Source organism: Rissa tridactyla, chromosome 6 (genome assembly GCF_028500815.1).
Source record: "Rissa tridactyla isolate bRisTri1 chromosome 6, bRisTri1.patW.cur.20221130, whole genome shotgun sequence".
Lineage (NCBI taxonomy): Eukaryota > Metazoa > Chordata > Aves > Charadriiformes > Laridae > Rissa > Rissa tridactyla.
Window position 1 is genome coordinate 64,622,468 of NC_071471.1, and position 21,708 is coordinate 64,644,175.

Here is a 21,708-nt window from a genome sequence, read left to right on the forward strand (position 1 = left end):
TAAATGCTTCTACAGCAGTGCTAACAGAAATATGCTTGAATGGTTAATTTGAACTGAAGATACTGAAACAACAGTCATCTCAAATATTTGGTGAAAGGAAAGTAATTAGAAGCATACTTAAATCAAGATACCAAGAGTAAGATGAGATGGGCTGCACAGGTAGAGGAGGAGTGGTAGCTTATCTTAAAGCACTTATGAAAAGAAGTAAGTTTACTGTCACAGATGTTCAATGAAATACATATGAATTGAAATCCTTGGCTAATTTGAGGGTGTGTAATGCTAGGGCAATATTACTGATCACTTGATGGCAACGAAGGCGGTGGTTGTCATTGTGGTTGTTGAAACGGGCAGTGAAGGCAGAGAACTGTATAATAAAGGGTCATTTCTGTGAGTGTCCTCCGGCCTTGATAAATGCCATGATAGGTGAGTGCTGTTGACAGGTTCTTGGAGCACCTATTCAACAAATGCATCTAAAAGGAGTGCCTGTTGACTTATTCTTGAGCAACGCAAATATAGCTTCTCAGAACTAGTGACTGCAGCGTGCGCAAATCCTGCAGTTTCCAGAAGAGTAGAAGAACCTGCATGCATGTTAATCCTTTCTCCAGGAAATCCATGTGATGCAATTAAAAAGGGGATCTACATAAAAACACAAAGTCTAGTTGAAAAGAAATGAAAAGGACCAAAACTTACAAAATGGCCTTAACGGAGTATTTAAAGACTGATAGTGTGTGTACATCACTGATCTGTGGTATATATTGATAAATGCATATCACTGCAAATAAAGCCTCTATAAGGACCCTATGAAGTCCAGATAAGTAACATGTTTAAACAGCAGAATAAAGTAGATTTTTAGGAGTAGAAAAAAGTAGTTTAGCTTTCACCAGTTGACAACAGGGAAAAAAAAGTTTGTCAAATCCTTATGATTTTGCAGAACAATTTGAAAAACCCCAGAAACTAATATTAAGAGTGGTTTTAAATACGCCAGTCAAATCTTGTTTCAGAGTTTGAGACCAGTAGGTGATGAACGCGTGTTAAGAACATCTGAAGCACATGAGGTGTAGATGGTCTGTTTTTACCGTAGAGGCAGCAGGGGTTGCCTGCACAGATCCCTCTGGGAAAGGAGGATAAATAGGCAATAGTTAGTTGATAATTAAAGTACAAAAGAGTGTCTGATAAAATCCATTTTGCATATGCTTTGCTGAAAAATTTTGGAATTATTTTATATATATTTTCCTGTGCTTTTGTTTTGTTTTTCAGCTTGTGATGAATGGAAGATTTTACCAAAACCTAATCTGCATCGAGATGTCAACAGATTTGGTCACACCGCTGTTGTCAGTAATGGGTAAGTGAAGTGAAGTGCATTTTAGATTTTCCTGACCATTTTTTCTGAATGAAAAAACTGTGGCAGAAAATACACCTATATGAAGTGTGGTTCGATGACATACAACTGATGTAATTTATTAACATGAAAAGTAGTGCTCATCAGGGACTTTACTTGTCTTAGATAATCAGTACAGCTAATCATCAATTTGACATGCTGTGGCGTCTGTTCAATGGCATTTTATATGAAGCGTCTGAGGTGTTTCCTCAGTATCGCGAACTGCGCTGAATTTGAAATTCAGTACTGACATCCTTACTTAGACGTAATGGGAGAAATCTTTTTCTCTTTGCAGCATGCTATAATTCCTTGTTCTTCTACAATCATAAAATGAAAAACACGTAACTAAAATTTGCTTGGAAAAAGCAAGATTTTTAAGATACTGGTACAGTGATCATCATTAACTGCTTGCAGGAAAAAAAGCCTGCCAGCATCTAGACTATGTTAAGTATATTGTTTGCATAGTTTCATGTAACTTGCTGAGTAGAGGAGCTCAGTAAAGCTCCATCATCTAGAAACAGGAGGTGGAGTGGATCAGGAGTTTGCTGGATTGGTGGCTGAACTGTCTGCTTCCCCCACCCCAACACCCAGAGGTAAAATTGTAGGACAAATGTCTCTTTTTTTTTTTTTTTTTTTTGGTGGAAATGTTGTAGAAAACAGTAGTCAGGTTTAAAGAAATTTCTGCTGTTTGGTTGTGTGAGTTTACTATTGCTCGTTGCCAAATAGGCTATATCTGACAGTTGCAGTTCTACAGGTGACTCTGCTGTAATGTGTTCTACTGATCAATCCTCTTCTACGTTATTCATCACCCGAATAAGCTCAGTATTTAAGTATGTGTGGGCAACTTACAGATCCTCTACATATAGGTCAGAAATAATGGAGGTGATAAGTTTACCAGATTTTAACAAAAATAGCAGTAAGTTGTAATTCTGTACACAGAGCACTTGAAAGTAATCAATGAACAGATAACTTCATTAATCAAAAATTGCTTGGAATCAATTAATTCAGCAGCTGGTACTTTTTCATTCTGATTTATGTTGTTTTAAAGCATCTAAGCTATGTCTGATACTTTGAGAACTGTCAATGGCTTAGATTCAAGGTGAAAATGCCTTCCCATCTCCCCTCCCACCCCCCCGAACCTAGTGGTATTTTTAGTAGGGTTTTATGTACAAAAAAGTGTAATACGAGATACTCTCCAAAGATTTCTGCTATTGGTAACTGTATGATTAATTCTGTTTTAAGAGTATGCGATGCCACAGGTATACAGGTTCTTTATTATTAACTTTTACCTGAGGCTGTTCTTAATTTTAAATGAGAAGGGTAAGATCTCAAGTCTAGTCTTCTAGTTCTGATGTCAGCAGCTACTGTACCGGAAATATTACCAAAGAGAAATACCCATCTGCCAATTATTGCTGGCTGTCTTTGAAATATTCTCGAAGAAGAATGTCCTCGTTTCCTGCAGCCCATTATTTCACACTCTGTTATCATTATCAACTCCAAAAATGAGAAGTTTCCTCCATAACTCTTTCTCCTTTCCAGACATTTGGTATATGTCACTCACTAATACATATAGCACAGTGCACTTTAAGCAATTTTTTTTTTCTTAGTTTAAACTTCCAGGAAGCAATACATTGAAAAACTAATCAATAATAGAACCACTGACAGAATCTTTACTAGAGAGAGGTGATGAAGGTTTTTTATAATATTTTTTAGTTGTATATCAAGACAGATAAGAAATCAAGAAAATGTTATCTGTAGCTACAACAACGGTTATATTTACTTGCATTTTCCTAATAGGTCCATGTATATATTTGGGGGTTTTTCAAGTGTTCTTTTGAATGACATCCTTGTGTACAAGCCTCCAAACTGTGAAGCATTCAGAGATGAAGAGCTGTGTAAAAATGCTCGTCCAGGGATAAGGTGTCTGTGGAACAAGAAACATTGTGAATCCTGGGAATCTGGACATGCTAATAACATCCTCAGAGCAAAATGTCCTAAGAAAACAGGTAAGTTAATTCTAGTCTTACAGTATGAGATTTGCAATACGACATAGGAGATGGGGTGGGTGGGAGGGGAACCCCAAATGCCCCCTGAAAAACCAACCAAGTGGAACTAGTGATTGAGCTGTCAAGACTTTTCCTCTCTGAGAATACTCGATGCAAGAGATTTCTGGATTAATTTTTAAAGTCATTCAATTCTGGAATTTTTTTGGATTTTAAATACAGGGAAGTAGGTGCAAAAGAGCCCAAGTTTAAGGTGCTAAGGTATACAAAACATAAGAGGGTTCAAAGAGAAGAATTTACTTCACTGGGGTGCTAAAGCATAAAATGACTTTTGATTGGATTTGTCTGTGTGTTTGAAGCATTTATAAAAGGGTGAGCTTTGAAATATTGTAACCAAATCAATTTTCCTCTTTCTTCACCTTCTCCTCTTTCAGGATATATATATATATATATATATATGTGTGTGTGTGTGTATATATAACCACACAAACACATATACATAAGCCTTTGTATTTTTCTGATTGCAAGAAAGCATAACAGCAATCAGAGCACAGATAGGTGCTACAAGTGATACCTGGCATTACAGGCGTATGGCACTCATGTCTGTACCAGTAAGAGAGAGGGAAAGCATCGCTGCTTCAAGTAGATTACCTATCAAATAGGAGCATTTGTGTAGAAGAACGTAGTACAGTCACAGCTGGAAACAAACTTGAGGCAAACAAGCCCTTTGCTGCAGTATGTCAAAACGGGTTCAAGTGCATCCCGTGCATTTCTGTGCAGCATTATGATAGCTGTGTTGTTTGAAAGAGCAATTTCATATTATTCATAACTGTTGCACCCTATTCCTAAGTATTTTGGCTTGTCACAAATAAATGGCTTGGGAACAGAATCTGCATCCCTGCTACATACACCTGGTGTTTTTTCTGTGCATCTGTCCTTTCAGCACAGTACAAAGTGGCTAACCAAACTTTGGCTGTGTGCTGCATTTGCTACCACACAACAAAACTGCCAGTCTACTCTTCATGTTTGTTACAAAATTATTAGCTCTGCTATTAAGCGATGCTTCAAGACAGTTTCTTTTTTCAGTTTGCTTTTATTTGTTTCTGAGCTAGATATAAAGGTGCAAACTCAGAAAAAAGGTGCATTATATAACAGAAAGGTTATTCAGGTAGTTTTCTGAAGAACTGCTTTTGTACAGTTTCACAACATTTAGAGATCTAGAGTCTAGGCAGTTTTCAGTTCAATAAAAAGAAAAATCTGGAGACACTAAATTCAAATGATATATATGAATGATAATAATGAAAAGTGGAGGGTATAAAAAGCTGATCATATCAACAGGTGTTAAAAAAACAAATAAAACAAAGCACAGACAGGTTGTAGAAAAATATAAAAATTAGAGCAGTTTCTAAAGTACAGCTGCTGCAAAGGGAATAAACTACAACTAAACTTGAAAGGGGTTTAGAATTGTGTGTAGAATTCCGGTTCTGAAGCAGTTGCGTGGACAGGACTGCTTCACTGCTCTCAAATCCTTCCACTTTCAGATGGTAATATTCTGCAAAAGCCCATTTTTCATATATTATTTTACACCGCTTGGCTCAGTTGTTATCTGGTTGAGAGTATCATCTGAGAAACTGCTGACAGTCAATATGAAAGGATAAGCAGAAATTTTAGTGGGTTTTCAAAAGATCAATTCTTGGATAGCGAGGCTTCCCTGGCAAGAGAATCTCTTAAACTTGCACAATCCTGAGACTAAATGTCCTGGTTGAGCGACACAGGACTAACTTCTCTTCTAATGCTTGGGAAAACTGCCCTTTTAGAAGGCTCTAGTGTCCGAATTTGTGAAAATATTTACTTTGTAGCCAGCTATGGTATGAGAGATTCAAGGTCTTGGTGTTTTCGAGCCTTGTCACGGGCAGGGATGAGGAGGAGCGAGGCCTGGGCACTTGACCCAGGCTGGCCAACAGGATTATTTCATACCGTGAACGTCACATTCAATATAAATTATAAAGTTTGCTGTGTAGTTCTCGCTGTCCGTTGCTGGCAGCGGTCCAGAGAATTCCTTGCCGCAGTGCTGGAGCCCTGAGCCCTTCCCTTCCTCCCGAAGCCAAAGCGCTTGCAGTGTCCCGTATTTGCTGTCCCCTGCTGGGAGCGCGCAGCTTCCTGCTGGTAGCATGGGCTGAGTATAATTCTTGTATAGTTTGTATTAGTATTGGGATAAATACTGGTTCTTTAGTATTATTGTTAATTATTTAGTCTTATCCTATTAAATCTATTTACATTTCAACCCTTGTGTTTCCTTGTTTTCCCCGATTCCCCTTCTCAGGTGGGGAGGGGTCATCAAGTTATAGAATAATTGTCTAAGTGACAATAAATTGTTATGGGTTTCTCAAACCATAACACTAGAGAAGCCAAATGGCACAGGAGTTAAATTACAGTAGTTGGTGTAGGATATGGTAGGAATTCTCCTATTTTGGGTCATTGTGATTTTTCAAATTTTTGCATCCTTTAAACAGAAGTAATAATTTGTGTCCCAAACTGTCTTAAATAACATAAATTTTTAGTCCAAGTCTTGAAGGCTTTTACTAAGGATTTAACATGAACTCTTCCTGAAATATTTTTTTGTAGAGAAAAGGCAGAACTGTAACTTACCAATCATAATTAGGTTTATAAATTATTTTATAAAGACTTAAAATGTCCGTGTGTTGCTAATATCTGTCTTAGCTTTTTTTATTTACTGCTTTTACCATTGCCTTCTTGCATAGCAATCTAATATTTTTATCAGAAACCTGCATCTGAAGAAAATCTTTTTTCTGTGTTAAAGGAGTGAAGCATGAATAGTTTAAGAAACTTTCTGATACTCTTAATTTATGCAGTGTGCTAAGAGAGTTTGTATGCGCCAGAGCAGTGAATATTCCTTTAGTTGAGATGAGACTTATGAACCTTCAAATATAGTTGTTACTGAAAGACTTTTTAAAGGACTAAATCTTATTAACTGAATAGAATTAATTTCCTGCAGTAAGATAAACCTGTATGTATGGCTGGAGTTCAAATAAAGGGTGTAACAGAAAATACTCTAAGAAAGTGTTTAAAATGTGGTATTCTCCTGTGGGATGTTTCCTGTGTATTACAGCTGCTGCGGATGACAGATGTTACCGATACGCAGACTGTGCGAGCTGTACTGCCAATACAAACGGGTGCCAGTGGTGTGACGACAAGAAATGCATTTCAGCAAATAGTAACTGTAGCATGGTGAGTCTTTGCAAATCTATGATCATGTTATTAATGCTGTTTCTTTTCTACCTACACCAGAGTCCGGTTGAAGCAAATGAAAGGGGTATAGAAGACTAAAAGAAGCTTGTTTGGAACACGAACACAAACATGTTTGCCTGGCTTTTGCAGTAAAACTGTTGCAGAGAGCAGAGTTGGACTACAGCAAAGATATCTGTTCCAGGGAAAAAAAATTAATGTATTCTTTGGGATTATGTTAGACCGCTGTATATCTCTCAGGACAAATACTATTATCTCCTAATTAATGACATTTGGAATGTCTCGGAGTCATTATCAGCTTGGATTTTGTGCATATGTTATGTACAGTAGGCAGGCAGAAACTGTGGAATCCCATGAAGGGTGGCAGCTCGTGGTCTTTTTTTCCCCCGTTCAGGAACAGGGCCAGGTCTGTCTCATTAATCTTGGTATTCTGATCATTGGTCATCATAGAAATGTTTTTCTTTAAGTCATGGAGTTACTTGTCATCTCCTTAAAGGAAAATGAACCTCTGTCACCATGAGATTAACTGGCTTGTGATGCTTTGGTAAGATTGTTCTGATCTCTGTAAGTACAAGCAATAAGAACGTATAGCTTCATACAAGTTTTTATTTTTCTATTTTTAATATGGCATAGTGCCATGTTTTATACTTTACGTTGTTGTCCACCAGCTGCTGCATCTCTTGCTTGTTCATTTGATTTTTGGCAAGCTTACAATAGTATTTTAGCTTTAAAAATTTTGACGCCTTATGTTTTTTTTCAGCTAGCTCCAGTCACCTGTCTGTACCTGAATTCAAAATCCTTTCTTTACACACTTCCATTAGTAAAAGTAGCTTGCTCTCTAGTTTGAACCTGATGCAAATCAATCTTGTTCTCTGGACAGACAAATTAAGGTGTGAGTTGGATTGACTCTGACTCAAATCTTGCCCATTCAGAGTGAGAGCAGCCAGCTCTAATCACAGGCATTCGTAGCTAGTCACTACTAATAAAAGCAAAGCAGACTCAAATTCATCAGCAGCCATGTTATAAGTCTGTCAGAGGGATTTCACATTCTAGGCACTAATGGTTGGCTTCCTTTGTGAATCTTCAAGGGCTCTTCCTTTGCTAACACGTTATACTATATTAGGTGCCAATTTTCTAACTGCGGTTTTCAACTCTTAAGCAAGGAACAGTTGCTAAGGAGCAGACCATCTTCATCCCTAATAAATGTGGAGCACTGGGTATTTTAGCACAAGCTTCTCAGTTCAATAGCCTTCTTTGACAATCTTTGATGAACAAGATTGTCAGCTTAATTAGCAACTGATGCACCAGTCTTCTATCATTTCTTGTCTTTTATTCAGGATTTGAAGTGGATAGCAAAGGCTGTTAGTGGAATTACTAAAGAATGGGATAGTGAAAATTCATTGAAATGATTTCTGAAAAGAGTTACTATCAGAAGTTGAAGGTGGCTATTGCAAAATTAGTGTATTGGCTGGGAGACTATGGAGGCACAATTTTGCAGCTATCGATATAAACCCACTAAAATAGCATCAACGGAATGGCACCATGTGGATAAATGGAATGGATCAGGCTGATTATCTGTTTGCATAGACTGCTACTTCTGGACTAGGCCCACAAAATGAAAACGCTGTGACAGTGCTGTGATGGTCAGATAGGATATCAAGCCCCAGACTCAGAAATATCACAAGGAGAAAGCCCCATTTTTGCAGCTGTACAAAGACCTTGATTTATTAGATCATAGAACATCCATATGAGACAGACAATAATGTTTTGGATCCCATTGCTTTCACTTGATGGAAACTGGCCAGCATACTAAAGATATGTTGGCAATCAGTTTGGCGTTGGCCTCATGGTCATGCATATTTGCAAAACAGTGACTGTTCTGTTGATCGGAAGGGCTGTAAAATATGGAAATTTCCTTGAAATAACTCTGTTCGGACAGATGGACTTCATAAGTAATACTAACGCATTGATGAGACACGTACCTGCCTATGCTCACCATCTGATGTGGGTCAGCACATTAACGGGACACTATATTCCACTGCTGTGGAGATCATGGATCAAAGTACGTATCATACTCATATCTGATGTAATTGCAAGCAGAGGCTTGCAGTGCCAGGTCTTTCGGGAGCTCTGGCTCATTTCAGCACCAGCAAGCTGGTTTGTTTTTCTCGTGTAAAAACCTCACATCAATGAGATACTTCTGCGTACCATGGTTTTAGTTGATCCCATCATATCTGATGCAAATATTGAGGAGTTAATGCTTATCCCGTCTTTCCCAGCTGAGAAACAGTTTACTTAAAATATGTGGAGTGGTTCAAGATGATTCTGAAATTTGGCTAGTGAGTAGATTGAACAGTGTGCTAGCAGTAGTGCCTTGTTGTCTCTTTTCTACCATTAAATGTGTCTATTAGAGTTTTTGTCTGTTACAAGGATTTTGAAGGTTGCCTTGAGAAATTACACCATTGAAATGTAGTGCTTATACATACGATAAAAAAAAAAATCAACTTTGATGGATGCTAAAAATGGTAATATCACCTACTATACCTTTTTTCAAAAACGTGCAAATACAAATACTGCTTTGTCATAGGGGCAAAGGCAACTATAATACTGTCATTAATACTGCCTTATGCCAAGTACAGACTTCATGAAATATGACATACTAATATCTGTATAACTTCCTCTTTCAAGCTCTTTCATGGAGCCTCTTGCACCTAGTCCAAGGCTGTTTTCAGCTTGGAAACATAGAATATTGTGTAAGACTTTGTCACAAAGAAGGAAATGACATCATTGATGTACGTATTCTTTTTCTTCCTTTCATTGAATGTCTGCATCAAAGATGGAAATTTAAACAGGAATATTTTGATTTACTTGTACAACCTAGTAGTGTTGCCTATGTGTCCCTCTAAGCACTACATATCACTGCTCTTCTAAAATTGGAAGAAACAGCTTTCTGTCTTGCTCACATCTGCCTTTTATCCTTAACTTCTCTGTCTCATATCTTCCTTCTGTTTGGTTTTTCAAAAAAAGTTCTGTGTCCTGCTTGTGGTATATTCCTGATTTTTTGTGGAGTAGATAGTATTGACTTTTACTAGCAGTTCACTGCCCTTAAGTCTATTACACTGATCTTGCGCATTGACACCTTCATTTGTACTCCATGTATCCTACGCGTCTTCCTGGTCCTTACTGATTCTGGTGCATTTTGCCTATTCCTTGATAGAAGAGAACCACGAGACCTGGAGCTGCTCAATATGTTTATGAAACTGTATTCACTTTGTACATCTGCACGTAAAAAGCTTTATCTTGCATCCTGTGAGCATGATACTCCTGTGCTGATTATGTTGTTCAGAAAATTGACTATATTTGTATTTTGTAATGGAAATATTCTCAGTAAAAGCTGTTAATTTTACAATTGTATCTTCCAGTTAAAAAAAAAAAAAAAGGCCTTAGGGGAAAGAAATTTACTTTTAAATTGCTGCACCTTTACAAGGTGTCATTTTTCTTGAGGTAGTAGCATGGAAGAATAAGCAAAGAATTGGTCTGCTCCTCGGGGGGGATCTTCTTTGTGTCTCCTCCTTCAGCCTGTTCTTCGGGAAACAATGGGGAAATGCTTGCGCTAGTTATCAAAACAAATTGTTTTTGATTCTTTACATCCTTAAAATAACTCTTCCCATTTCCTGGCTTCACACCAAACTCCACCTCAGATCCAATCAGCAGTCCTGAACGGCAAACTTCAGGAATGAACAAGAAATAGCTTCCTTCTCCTCTTCCATTTTCTTAATCCTCTACAGTAAAGATTGAAGTAATCACTGCAGATAGAGTAGCTGTAATAATGTGCTCCTCTGTAATAATGTGCTCCTCTGTTCGTCTACAATGTTGGCCTATAATTCTTCAGTTTGTAGAAATCTTAACTGCCCACACTAAAAGTTTGCAAATAAAGTTACTTATTGCCATATTACTTAAGGAAAATATTCTGAAAACTTGAAATGCAGCAGTAATTTAATATTAAACTTTACTTGAAAAATATTGATTGAGAGGAAATGTTTTCTTTGCAAAACCATACAAGTGCTTCGGAAAAAAAATTGAAAAAACCACTTTCCTTGTAAAATTTCAGCTTAATCTGAATCTTCACATTAAGCTTGTTAAAATACCTACTGTTTTACTGTAACAAACAGCAGACAAATGAGAGGGCAGAATAAATTGAGAACACTTAATCAACTAGAATCAGGAACCCCAGGCAATAATAGCACATAAATGTAATACTTTTTTTTGGTCAGAGTATGTTCTCAGATGTTTCTTTTCAAGTGGAGTGCAGGTGGATTTTCTTGTTTGGAGAGACTGTGATGGGAAGAGGCACAGCTGAAGTATTCCTGCATCCACTCTGTATTGCATTTTTGAAAGCCTCATTACTTTCAGAAGCTGTGAGCTTCAACAAGGCCAAGTGCTGGGTCCTGCACTTGGGCCACAGCAACCTCATGCATCACTACAGGCTTGGGGCAGTGTGGCTGGAGAGCTGCCTGGCAGAAAAGGACCTGGGGCTTCTAATTGACAAGTGGCTGAACATGAGCCAGCAGTGTGCCCAGGTGGCCAAGAGGGCCAATGGCACCCTGGCTTGTATTAGAAATAGTGTGACCAGCAGAAGTAGGGAGGTGATTGTCCCCCTCTACTCAGCGCAGGTGAGGCCACACCTTGAGTACTGTGTCCAGTTTGGGGCACCTCAATACGAGAGAGATATTGAGGTGCTGGAGCGAGTGCAGAGGAGGGCAACGAAGCTGGTGAAGGGCCTGGAGAATAAGTCTTATGAGGAGCGATTGAGGGAGCTGGGACTGTTTAGTTTGAGGAAGAGGAGGCTGAGGGGAGACCTCATCACTCTACAACTACTTGAAAGGACATTGTAGAGAGGTTGGTGCTGGTCTCTTCTCACAGGTAATTAGCGATAGAACAAGAGGGAATGGCTTCAAGCTGCAACAGGGTAGGTTTAGAGTGTTCATTAGGAAAAAATTCTTCACAGAAAGAGTGGTCAGACACTGGAATAGGCTGCCCAGGGAGGTGGTGGAGTCACCATCCCTGAATGCGTTTAAGAGTTGTTTAGATGTGGTGTTGGGGGATATGGTGTAGGGGAGAACTCTGTAGAGTGGGGCTGATGGTTGGACTCGATGATCCCCAAGGGTCTTTTCCAACCTGAATGATTCTATGATTCTGTGTTCGTACAAGGGAGATATGTTCCTTCTGCAACAGTGACCAACCACACTCTTACCTCCAGTAGCAGTCTCTGGGTTTCCTGTGTGTCAGTCTCCACATGTGCAATACGATAAAGCCCTGGTTGACATAAGTAACTTAAATACAGACCAAATAGGTATGTGATTTAAAAGTAGTTTATATCTGACTGTGGCAACATAAACTAAACATTGTAGAACCCATGAAGGGTATGATAAAGAGCATCTTGCTGAGGGGTGTAGGATAGTAGAGGATGCTTCAAAGAGAACTATAGTCCTACATTGTTAAATATTTTTACACAGTGCCTTAAAGACAAGAATCATTGTCTCTTTTTAATGCTTGCACTGCTTCCAGAAGGTTAACGGCCTCTTTCATGATGGGAGTCCTTGGATGCTATGCTAATACCAATAATAATAATAACAATAATAATAAACAGCAATCTGCCTACACTTGAGGAACTCAATAATCAAGGGGAAATGAATAAAGTAGTAGAAGGAATTATGAAGAGAATCAAATTTATCTTGGAGGAAAAATGAAAATTTAAGACTAAGGTGTACCCAATAGTAAGATTTGGGAGTAGCTTCAGAGAAATAATAGCAAATCTATTAGATTAATAGTTTACAGCTAGAACAGGCAAACTAGACAACATTATACTGTTAACCTGAAAAATCCAGGAGGACGACAAGGGTACGTTATTAATAGCAATTTCTGAAATTCTGAGATAAACTACTATATTTTCATTCTGCAGTGGATATTCAGAAAATCACTGCAGTTCATAAGTCTGTCTATATACCACCATATCAAGATCAGTACTGAAAAACCTAAGTAAATCAGACATAAGTGGGAAGCTTTATACATAACATGATTTACTCAGACTTCGGCGTGTAAACATTATAAGTATCCTACAGCAATATAGAGCTTCAGTAACAGATGGGTTGTCATATTTCTGAATTTCATTGGCTTTGGTAGCTTAAGTTATAACCTTAATATTGTGTTAATATGAATTACCTATTGGATTCACATCTACACTGAACTAATGAGATTTTCACGCAAGCAATATTTAAATTGGATTTAAGGGAAATAAGTGCTGGGAATAAGGGAATACAACAGAGAACATTATTATAGAATAGTCACTAGTACTTTGAATTTTATTTTAAACATTAAATAACCAGCGTACAACAAGCTTCACGCTTTGAAAGTAATAGAGCAAATATCTTGGTTTAGTTAGAAGACTGTAATCTGTATGTAATATCACTAAAGAGTATATAATTTTCAAAAACAGTCGGAATGATAAAGGATTTTGACTATGTCATCATAAAGCGTCGAGAGTGAGTATTAGTTGAGATACTGTAAATGACGAGACGGTGGTTACTTGTGCTCTAAAATTAACTTTAAAGCATTTCTTAGGCAGTTTTGTGAATATGCTTCAAGACTGAGTGAAACTACGTGTGGGTTTGTGTAAAATTTTTTTTTGCGCTTTACTGTTTGTATGCATTTATTGGCCTAGATGGACATTCTGTTACTTTATGGCATTGCCTTTGGCTCTGTTTCATACTGTGGTGTAGATGCCTTCTCCTAGAACTGCTTCTCTAGTTCTTTTTTGCTTCATAGTAGCCTATGAAGGCCAGAAGGCCATAGAAGCCTATAGAGCAGAAAAATAGTGAGTACCTTTTATAATAAGCTCGCTGATGGATACCTGATCCAATAAAGGAAACAAAAAAATCCCTAAACAGCACTGTTCTCCGCAGGAATGAAGCTGGTCCTATGTGAGATTGAAAATTCATTGTAACAATTGCATTATTTCAGGATTTAAAATAAAAAAAATTAAATAAAATGAGGCTGGTTGTTTTCCCTCCTGGCTGCAGTAGATTGATACCCTGCTGTAGGTGGATCATCATCATCATTCTATTACTAAAATCTGTGTAACTTATTGTCATACTGCCCCTTTAGATGTGCTTTATTGTACTCCAGGAGTCTATTAGAAAGAAAAGCAACCAAAATTGTCGTGTAGACCATTCATTTGCTATCTAAGTGCAATCCATTTCTGCTACTATGCATAAATTAATCTTTTGTTGTTAAAGACGAGAGTTGCTAGGGTTAGCCAAGATAAGCTCCCGAGGTCCCTTCCAACCTCAACCATTCTGTGGTTCTGTGACAAATCTTTCTTGTGTTTTTTTGACTGCTGGTCAATAGCTCCTATTTTTGTTTCATTTAATCCAGATAAAACAAAATAGAGCATATTCTTGCACCTTCAGTCAGTGATAAGTAATTATTTTACACCTGTATCTTATGCAATTTTTAATATTCTGTTTGATTATTTTGCTTGCTTTAACCTGCATAGGATGAAATAATATAGTGAGAGCATATCCCTTACCTATCTAAGACATAGAGATTTAGTTTCATTGTTTAAGCTCTTTCTGGGCTCTGTAGAGGGAAGGGACATCTTCAAAGTACTGTTTGGTCCACTCAAAAGTTAGTTGTGTAGGACAAGTGGGGTGGTTTGTGCTCTAGAGATGCTTTTCATACTCTCTGCGACTGATAAGGGAATCTAAACAAAGAGCTCAAGTTCAGCCTAGCTTTTACGTGGCTGTGATTTCCTGGGAGGGATCCACCTGCTGTGTATTTCAGTTTTGACTTCTGGTTTGTTAATATTTTGACATACGTTTGAGATGCTGGTTTGTCTGCTTTGTTTTTATAGTCGGTTAAAAACTACACCAAATGCCATGTGAGGAACGAACAGATCTGCAATAAACTGACCAGCTGCAAAAGCTGCTCGCTACACCTAAACTGCCAGTGGGACCAGCGGCAGCAGGAGTGCCAGGCACTACCTGGTAAGGACTGTGGGGCGGCAACGCTGCTTTTTATGGTTGATTTCAGAACTGAGTAAATCTCCTCCGTTGTTGCCAAAGAATATTTGTTCGGTGAGAAGACCTGGATTTGGTTTACTTGTGCTGACTCTCCCTGCCTGGCTGTGCCTGTACAGGTGCACACAGATGTAATTACATCACTGATTGGCGTATCGATGCTACCTTTAATCATGTTAGGAGGGATAATAATATTGTGAAGGCATAATGGCATGCACCTCTGCACAAGCTAGTGACGAGTTCTTGCCTGTGGGGATCACTGAGTGCAGAGCTGAATTGCCATACTGAGTCCTTTACTGTTACATATTCACTGACACTGTTACTTTTGCTAGCCGGGGTTTTATCTTTATAAATTATACTTCAATTATACTTCAATTTTCCTGTGCAGATAGGGCCTAAGATCTAGTTTCTTGATTGTCTAATGTTGGTAAGACTATGAAAGCAGTGAATATTGAAATGCTAATATAGAATATTCTCAGAAGGTGACTGTTAATGTTCTGAAATAGTATTTATTCCTTAATTCCTATTCGTAACTACATATATGCAGTTAGATATCAGAACCTTTTCCATTTGATCTTTATGTCCAGATGAAGTTAATGAACACAGTTGTTTTTTTCACAGAGGTTATTCATTAAATAACTTTAATCAATTTATTCTGTGCAGTTTAAAACTGCATTTGTGTAGTCTTTGTAAAGATTAGCTATAATAGTTGCTCTGAATTAATTATCTTTTGATAGTTATCTGAATCTGAGTAATGCTGAAATATGTCAAGGTGGAAATACCTGAATTTCCTGTCATTCTGATCGCATTTATATGAATCTATGTATCTATATTTAGGCAAATATAAAGGCAAAGATGGGATGATAAATAGGATAAATATGCAATCTCTTGATTCTAGGACAGTTGTTTTCAGATTTTGAAATTTACATAACATTTAGGTAAAGTGATCAGTAAAGCACTATTAATTACACACCTAATCTAATCTTTAATGTTTAGTTGTGCTCAAATATGAATACAGAGAAGAAATAGTGTCACAACAATATTGTTACATTGAAACTTAGCATATATCTTATAAATATTTTTAAGTTGTTAAAAGTTTCTTTTCATAAAAATACGCTATTCGATATGGTACAACTTGGTGTTGTAGAATTTACGTGATGTGAAAAGGGAAATTGAGTGTGGGATGTATTTTGAATTATGATCTCAGGAAGATAAAATTCAGATTTCCCTTAGGCTTTTTATAAGTTTTTTCAAATCAGCTTTAATTGTATGCTTTTTACACTAGCTCACCTGTGTGGGGAAGGATGGAGTCATATTGGAGATGCCTGCCTCCGCATAAATTCCAGTCGTGAAAGCTATGACAATGCCAAACTGTATTGCTACAATTTAAGTGGGAATCTTGCATCATTAACAACCTCAAAAGAAGTGGAATTTGTTCTGGATGAAATACAGAAGTATACACTTCAGGTAACTTGAATAACTGTAATCGATGCTTATGTGAATTAAATTTGCTTTGAGAAATCTATTTTGGGGATTTCTCCAAAGAGAGGAGAGTTTATGCCTTCAAAGAAATGTAGCGTGGTGCTAAAGGCTGATGTAAGTGAGGTGTAGGATATTAAGAAAATCTCATATTTAAAGCTAATGACACAGCAGTTCCCAAATGTTTCTCCTTACTGGATTTAACTGTTGCAGGTTACTGTTTACTTACAAGACGTGACTCGAGAATGTCTGGAACAGTGATCTAGGAAATCCCAGCCCTTTCCAATACACTGTGACAGCAGGAATCAAAACAAGAAAAAATTATTTTCACTATAACAGCGAAAAAAAATCCTGACTTTCACATCAGTATCCATAAAACTGCTTGCAGGATTGCTTTTTGGGTGGTGAATAGCTTGGCTAATCCATCAGGAAACTATAATGACTACTGATGTGACATGACATTTCTTTCTGTTCTAAATCGCTCATTTTAGAAGGGAACTGACTGTGCTTACACTACACACAGTTTTAGGTGTCGAAAAGCCCTCACGGAAATGGAGCGCTTTCTTTGAGTGTTCACATTGTAGCTATTTAGGGATTTCTTCAACTCCTGCATGAAAGCATTACTTTTAATTGCCCTACCATTATTCTTTCTGTATGTTAAATGCATTTTCTCCCTTTGGCAGTAGCCAGAAAGGAGATGTGTGGACCTTACTATTAACAGTTAAATAGTAGATTTAAAAAAGAAAATTTGGTTAAACTCACCTGCCTGAAAAGACCACTGTCATTAGTGTGCAGATCAAAAATCTCTAGAAGGTAGTGGCAAGAACTGTCTTCAGGAAATTGTAACTTAATATTTTTATCGTAATTGAAGTAGATGGTGATACCACATTTAGACCAACTATTAAAAAAAATACAACAGATGTAGCAAAGTTTCCTCTGATAACCTGAAGAAAATGTTTTCTATTTTTAAATCTGGTTATAATATTGAAATAGTAATGGCAGTTTGTGGCTGAGAGTGACATATCCGTGCAGGATTTTTACATCTGGCAGCTGCCTCTGAAGTGATTGAAGATGTTATTTGTTGTGACTGCAATGTCTAGTGAGCAGATAGGAGTGGAACTGGTTTGAATAAAACTTTTTAAAGCCTTTGGGAGTCCCAGATAATTTTCATTTGAATGTTCTCCCAGCTCCATTACAGACTTCTCTGTTTATTTAATGTTACTTATTATTCTGTGGAATGTACATCTACGAGTATGTACGTATATATATACACACACATACATGTATTATGCATATGTGAATGTGTACACATACGTACAGATGTACACACGCATACCTATTCCTGTGCATGTCAGCCTATACATATTTATATATAAAATGGACATATATAATTTCTGTTACAAGTAGATATGTATTAGCTGGACGTCTATGGATAAAGAAAATACTTTGGAGGGAGAATGTACACAAAATAACTTGCTTCATATGACAACTTCTGTAATCAATAGTTCTTGTCCCTTATGTAAGAATTTGTGGTGCATCATAGGGGATTTTTTTCCCTATTTCTCATACTAATGCCTTAAATCAATAGGAGACAGAATATATCTGCTTTCCCTGTCTGGGCCTTAGCTGCCTCAGAATTGTCTTGTTGTTATGTGCTTTGTTGAAGGACACTGGGGGGCGCTTCCTAAACGGGTACTTTATAGGTAGTTTAAAATACAGAAGCTTTTTCATTAAGTGCCTAGGTGTATTGGGGAGTCTAGTGTCAGCGCTGAATTACATCAGCTGGTCAGGGAATTGTTTTGATAATTCAAGGTTCTGGTTTATTTTAACTTTTCAAGCCCAACACTGTCAGATGTTCAGATTGCAACATCTCTTCACACTCGTGGAAATGCAGTCAGTATCAGAATACGAACTGAAGTTCAGACAGCTTAAAAGAGAGCAATCATGGAGAAAACCGCAATATCCATGGAAAAACTCTCAGCCTCTGGTAACCTCACTCCATGTGAAGGGCACGTGTTTGCATGCGCCTTCATTGGACAATCAGTTGAGGACAGGGAGGTACTAAAGACGCATATTCCTGTTCTCTGGAAAACCCTGGCTCCCTAGATGACTGGGGTGTGGGATCAAGGGTCACAGAGAAGCTGTACCAGTGGAAATTCTAGCTGTACTAACGTGTGGAGATTCCCTGCACAGCAGCACTGGAATGAGCCAGGAGCTAATTAGCTTTCTGTGATAATGGTGGGGGAAGGAGAGGGCTGAAAACTCTCACAGGCCTCTGGCAAACAGAGGAAGCTGCCATCAGAATATTCTTTAGGAATATGATCCATATTAATTTGTCAACTGTGGGAAAAGAGAAGGGAAGTTGGAGATTAATTACCTGTCCATGGGTGGTCAGACTCAGTTTTTAGCAGTTAAATATTCAAATGCTTATTGATGTTTTTAGACTGATGGAAAGCCTACACACATCGTTGGTGCACGTACGTGAAATTATATGTATGCTCAAAAGATGTCAGACCCCACAGGGTACACTCAGACAGGATTCTTCGCAGAAAAAGATTCCGTTACGAGCAAATCAATCCATATTAGCAAAGAACATTTTTAAACGTGTGTATTTTGGTTTATAGAACATGCAGCACTTTTTTTTCTGTATAAACCCCCAAATTTTTAAGTAGCTTAGGATTTTACAGTTACAGGAAAATGAAAGATAATTATGAATAATAATTAAAGTTTATATCAAGCTAGTATGTGATTTGCAAAGTTATGTTGCAGATGAATTGAGGTGCATACAAAGAAAACAGTTAGGGATTGCCTTTGTTACACTAAATCTGTGTGTAAGGGTTTAGGGACGTATACTGTGAATCAAAATATTCTATATTATCCTTTTTACTGTTCCATTTCGAGAAGGAGATGCCAACACAGGTTATGTACTTAATTTTTTGGGGTATTTTTCCCAATAAAGGTAGGACCTGCACAGAGCGAAAAAAATTTTGAGAAATAGCTTTTTTAGTGTTTGAAAGCTAGATTTTTCTTACATTTCAGAGCTTAGAAGTTCAACAAGGTGACATCCTGCTGAGCATATATTTATTTACATGAAGTATGTCCTGAGCCAATGTGGTGATATAAATTTGAGATACCTTACACATAGTTTAGACAAATGTATGTACTTTACAAGTATATCTTGGGTTAAAAAATCATTTAGTTATCAGAATCTCTAATGAAATGGTACCATGACTTATCCTGGTGTTTTCAGTGGCATTTAGGAAAAAAAAAAGTTTTTTCATTTGTATCTGTCTGTCCAGTGACATTTATTCTGTGTGAGACTGCCTAAATGTCTTATCAGGTGTGACAGAGGCTCTCTGAAACGTCTTGATTTTCTTTTGTCTGCCTCTTCCTCTCAAACTGCAATCATAATGATTTAAGGAGTGAGATTTCATTTTAGATGGCTTGTTTTTGTAACAGGTGGTGGTGTGGAGTTCACAAATGTAGTCAGAGCAACTGTAAGGTGAACACTGTGCCTTTAATCTGTGTTACCTATGGTGGAGTTTGACTCATGTAGTTAATATCAAAGGCTTTAAAATCTTTTGCCTATGTGAAACAAGAGCTTTCAGGATTAGTGAATGTGTCTGAGCAACACTTGGAAATAAGAATACGGATCTGTTTGTTTTTTCTTCTTTATTTGATATACTCAGAAAAGAAAAACAACTTTGGTAACTCTTGTGTATTTTAAAAACTGTTAAAACAGTGTCAGAAAGTACTACGGCCTAGAAGGACTTAATAATTATTTATTGTTCATAGAAACAATGTGGGACTTTGTAGATTGTTTTCTAGTAGACAAAGTCCTTGTTCTGGGACAAATAGAGGACAATTTCTTCATCATGTTTAGAATAATAAGGAACATTGATCCTTTGGAAAGATTCAGAGGGAGGAGGCTGCCATTGCCTCCAAACCTCACCGTGTTTCAATACTTTCTATTAATTTCAATAACAAATTGGAAACCAATACACTGCCTCCTTTTAAAGGATAAGGATAAGGTGCGTTTGGTACTAAAGAAGGGGACAAAATAAAGATCTTTGTAGTATGATGTCAAAACTGTTGAATTTGCAGATGTGTTCTAAAACTATCACCAATAATTTAAAGTCTAATTGGTACTTTTCATTGAAAATAAATGAAATTCTTTAAGAGAATGCCAAAGTAAACACAATGGATAGACTCCAGATTGCTCTACTAAAGCAAAACAACACTTGATATTTTTTTTTATATGCTGTTTTATTGACCTAGTAAGCAAAATATTATGAAAGGGGAGATTCAACTTTTTCTGCAAAGTAGATTAAACAGCAATATGAGGTTAATTAATTGTTCCTGCTAATATTCAAATGTTGCATACTCATTTAAAAGTGCAATTAGTTCTCTTGGGGGTTTGCTTACAACTGTGGGATTTAACTAAAAAGAATAATTTTCTTGTTAGCATGCAGTAAATTCTGAGAAGATTTAGTTTTGGTTTAGTAAGCATAAACAAAGATGAGAACAGTTTTAAACAATGCCTTTCATTATATAAACTGTTTGCAACTTTTCCTTTAACTCACTGTTCTCAGGGCTAAGCATCCTCATAAATTACACTTCAGTGTACGTTGCAGTTAATTAGTGAGCTTTGCAAGGCAATGTTATTCCTTGTTAGCTCAAAGTATTCTCAGAGGGCTGTATGTTCTTGTGGTTTTATCATATGTTTGGTTTTAGTGAAGCTGACCTTTTTTTTCTTTTTTTCCCGAATTAGTCTCTTTACTGCGGTTTCTAGCAGTCCCACTTTACTATTGTGGTTTTGGGAGTCTAATAAATTATTTCAGCACTTTATGTCTGGAATTGCTACATTGACTGCCCATTTGTTCACCTCTAGTTTAAGTGTCTTCCTAGTTTCAGGAAGTGGGGAGCTCAACTCACTTTGGATGCCTGAGAAGATAACCTGAATTTCCAAAAAAAACTGTCCCCTATAAAGAAGAAAACTCAAATGTATCTAAACCAAAGTCCCGCTGGTACACTAGCTTGTAGATGGAAGCCGGGGAAGTTGTAGTCTTTTCGGTTTGCCAGATTTTACATTTTTTTTTTTTTTAACCAATGCCACAACAGCAAAATTTGAAAAGAGTAGGAGAAATAAGTGTTCTTTTGCATAACTTTTCTAGTAATTACATCTAGATTTCATCATTTGTGTCTGAGACATTTAAAAACCATGCAGGTTCCTTCCACTGCTTACAATGTGTCATTCTCTGGGTAAATATTTACAAAATGTGAAATGTGCAGGTATCTAGCATAGTTAGAATCCATGCATAGTTAAATACAAAACAAGCAATGAGCTAGTAAATAGAACAGATGGTTTCTCTTAGTATAGCTCTTATTTTCAGTGAGCAATTTTTTTGTTCATAATAGTGCAGCAAAAAGGCAAACTAACGGCAAGCCCTTCTCAAAACTGTAAATGTTGTGGAAATGTGAACACTAAGGGGCGACTGTATTT

The 21,708-nt window shown here is 37.2% G+C and overlaps 1 protein-coding gene across 6 annotated transcripts in view; it reads left to right on the forward strand.

Moving 5' to 3' along the window:
- The window catches only part of ATRNL1 (attractin like 1), a 523,801-nt gene that overhangs the window by 104,293 nt on the left and 397,800 nt on the right, over positions 1 to 21,708 (forward strand). For all 6 annotated transcript variants that reach the window (XR_008467222.1, XR_008467223.1, XM_054207467.1 and 3 more), the window contains exons 11-15: positions 1,258 to 1,342; positions 3,176 to 3,384; positions 6,512 to 6,630; positions 14,561 to 14,693; positions 16,012 to 16,193. Coding sequence is in view for 4 of the 6 variants with exons in the window: in XM_054207467.1 (XP_054063442.1) it covers positions 1,258 to 1,342; positions 3,176 to 3,384; positions 6,512 to 6,630; positions 14,561 to 14,693; positions 16,012 to 16,193 (728 nt within the window). In the remaining 2 variants the exon portion in view is untranslated. The remainder of the gene's footprint in view (positions 1 to 1,257; positions 1,343 to 3,175; positions 3,385 to 6,511; positions 6,631 to 14,560; positions 14,694 to 16,011; positions 16,194 to 21,708) is intronic.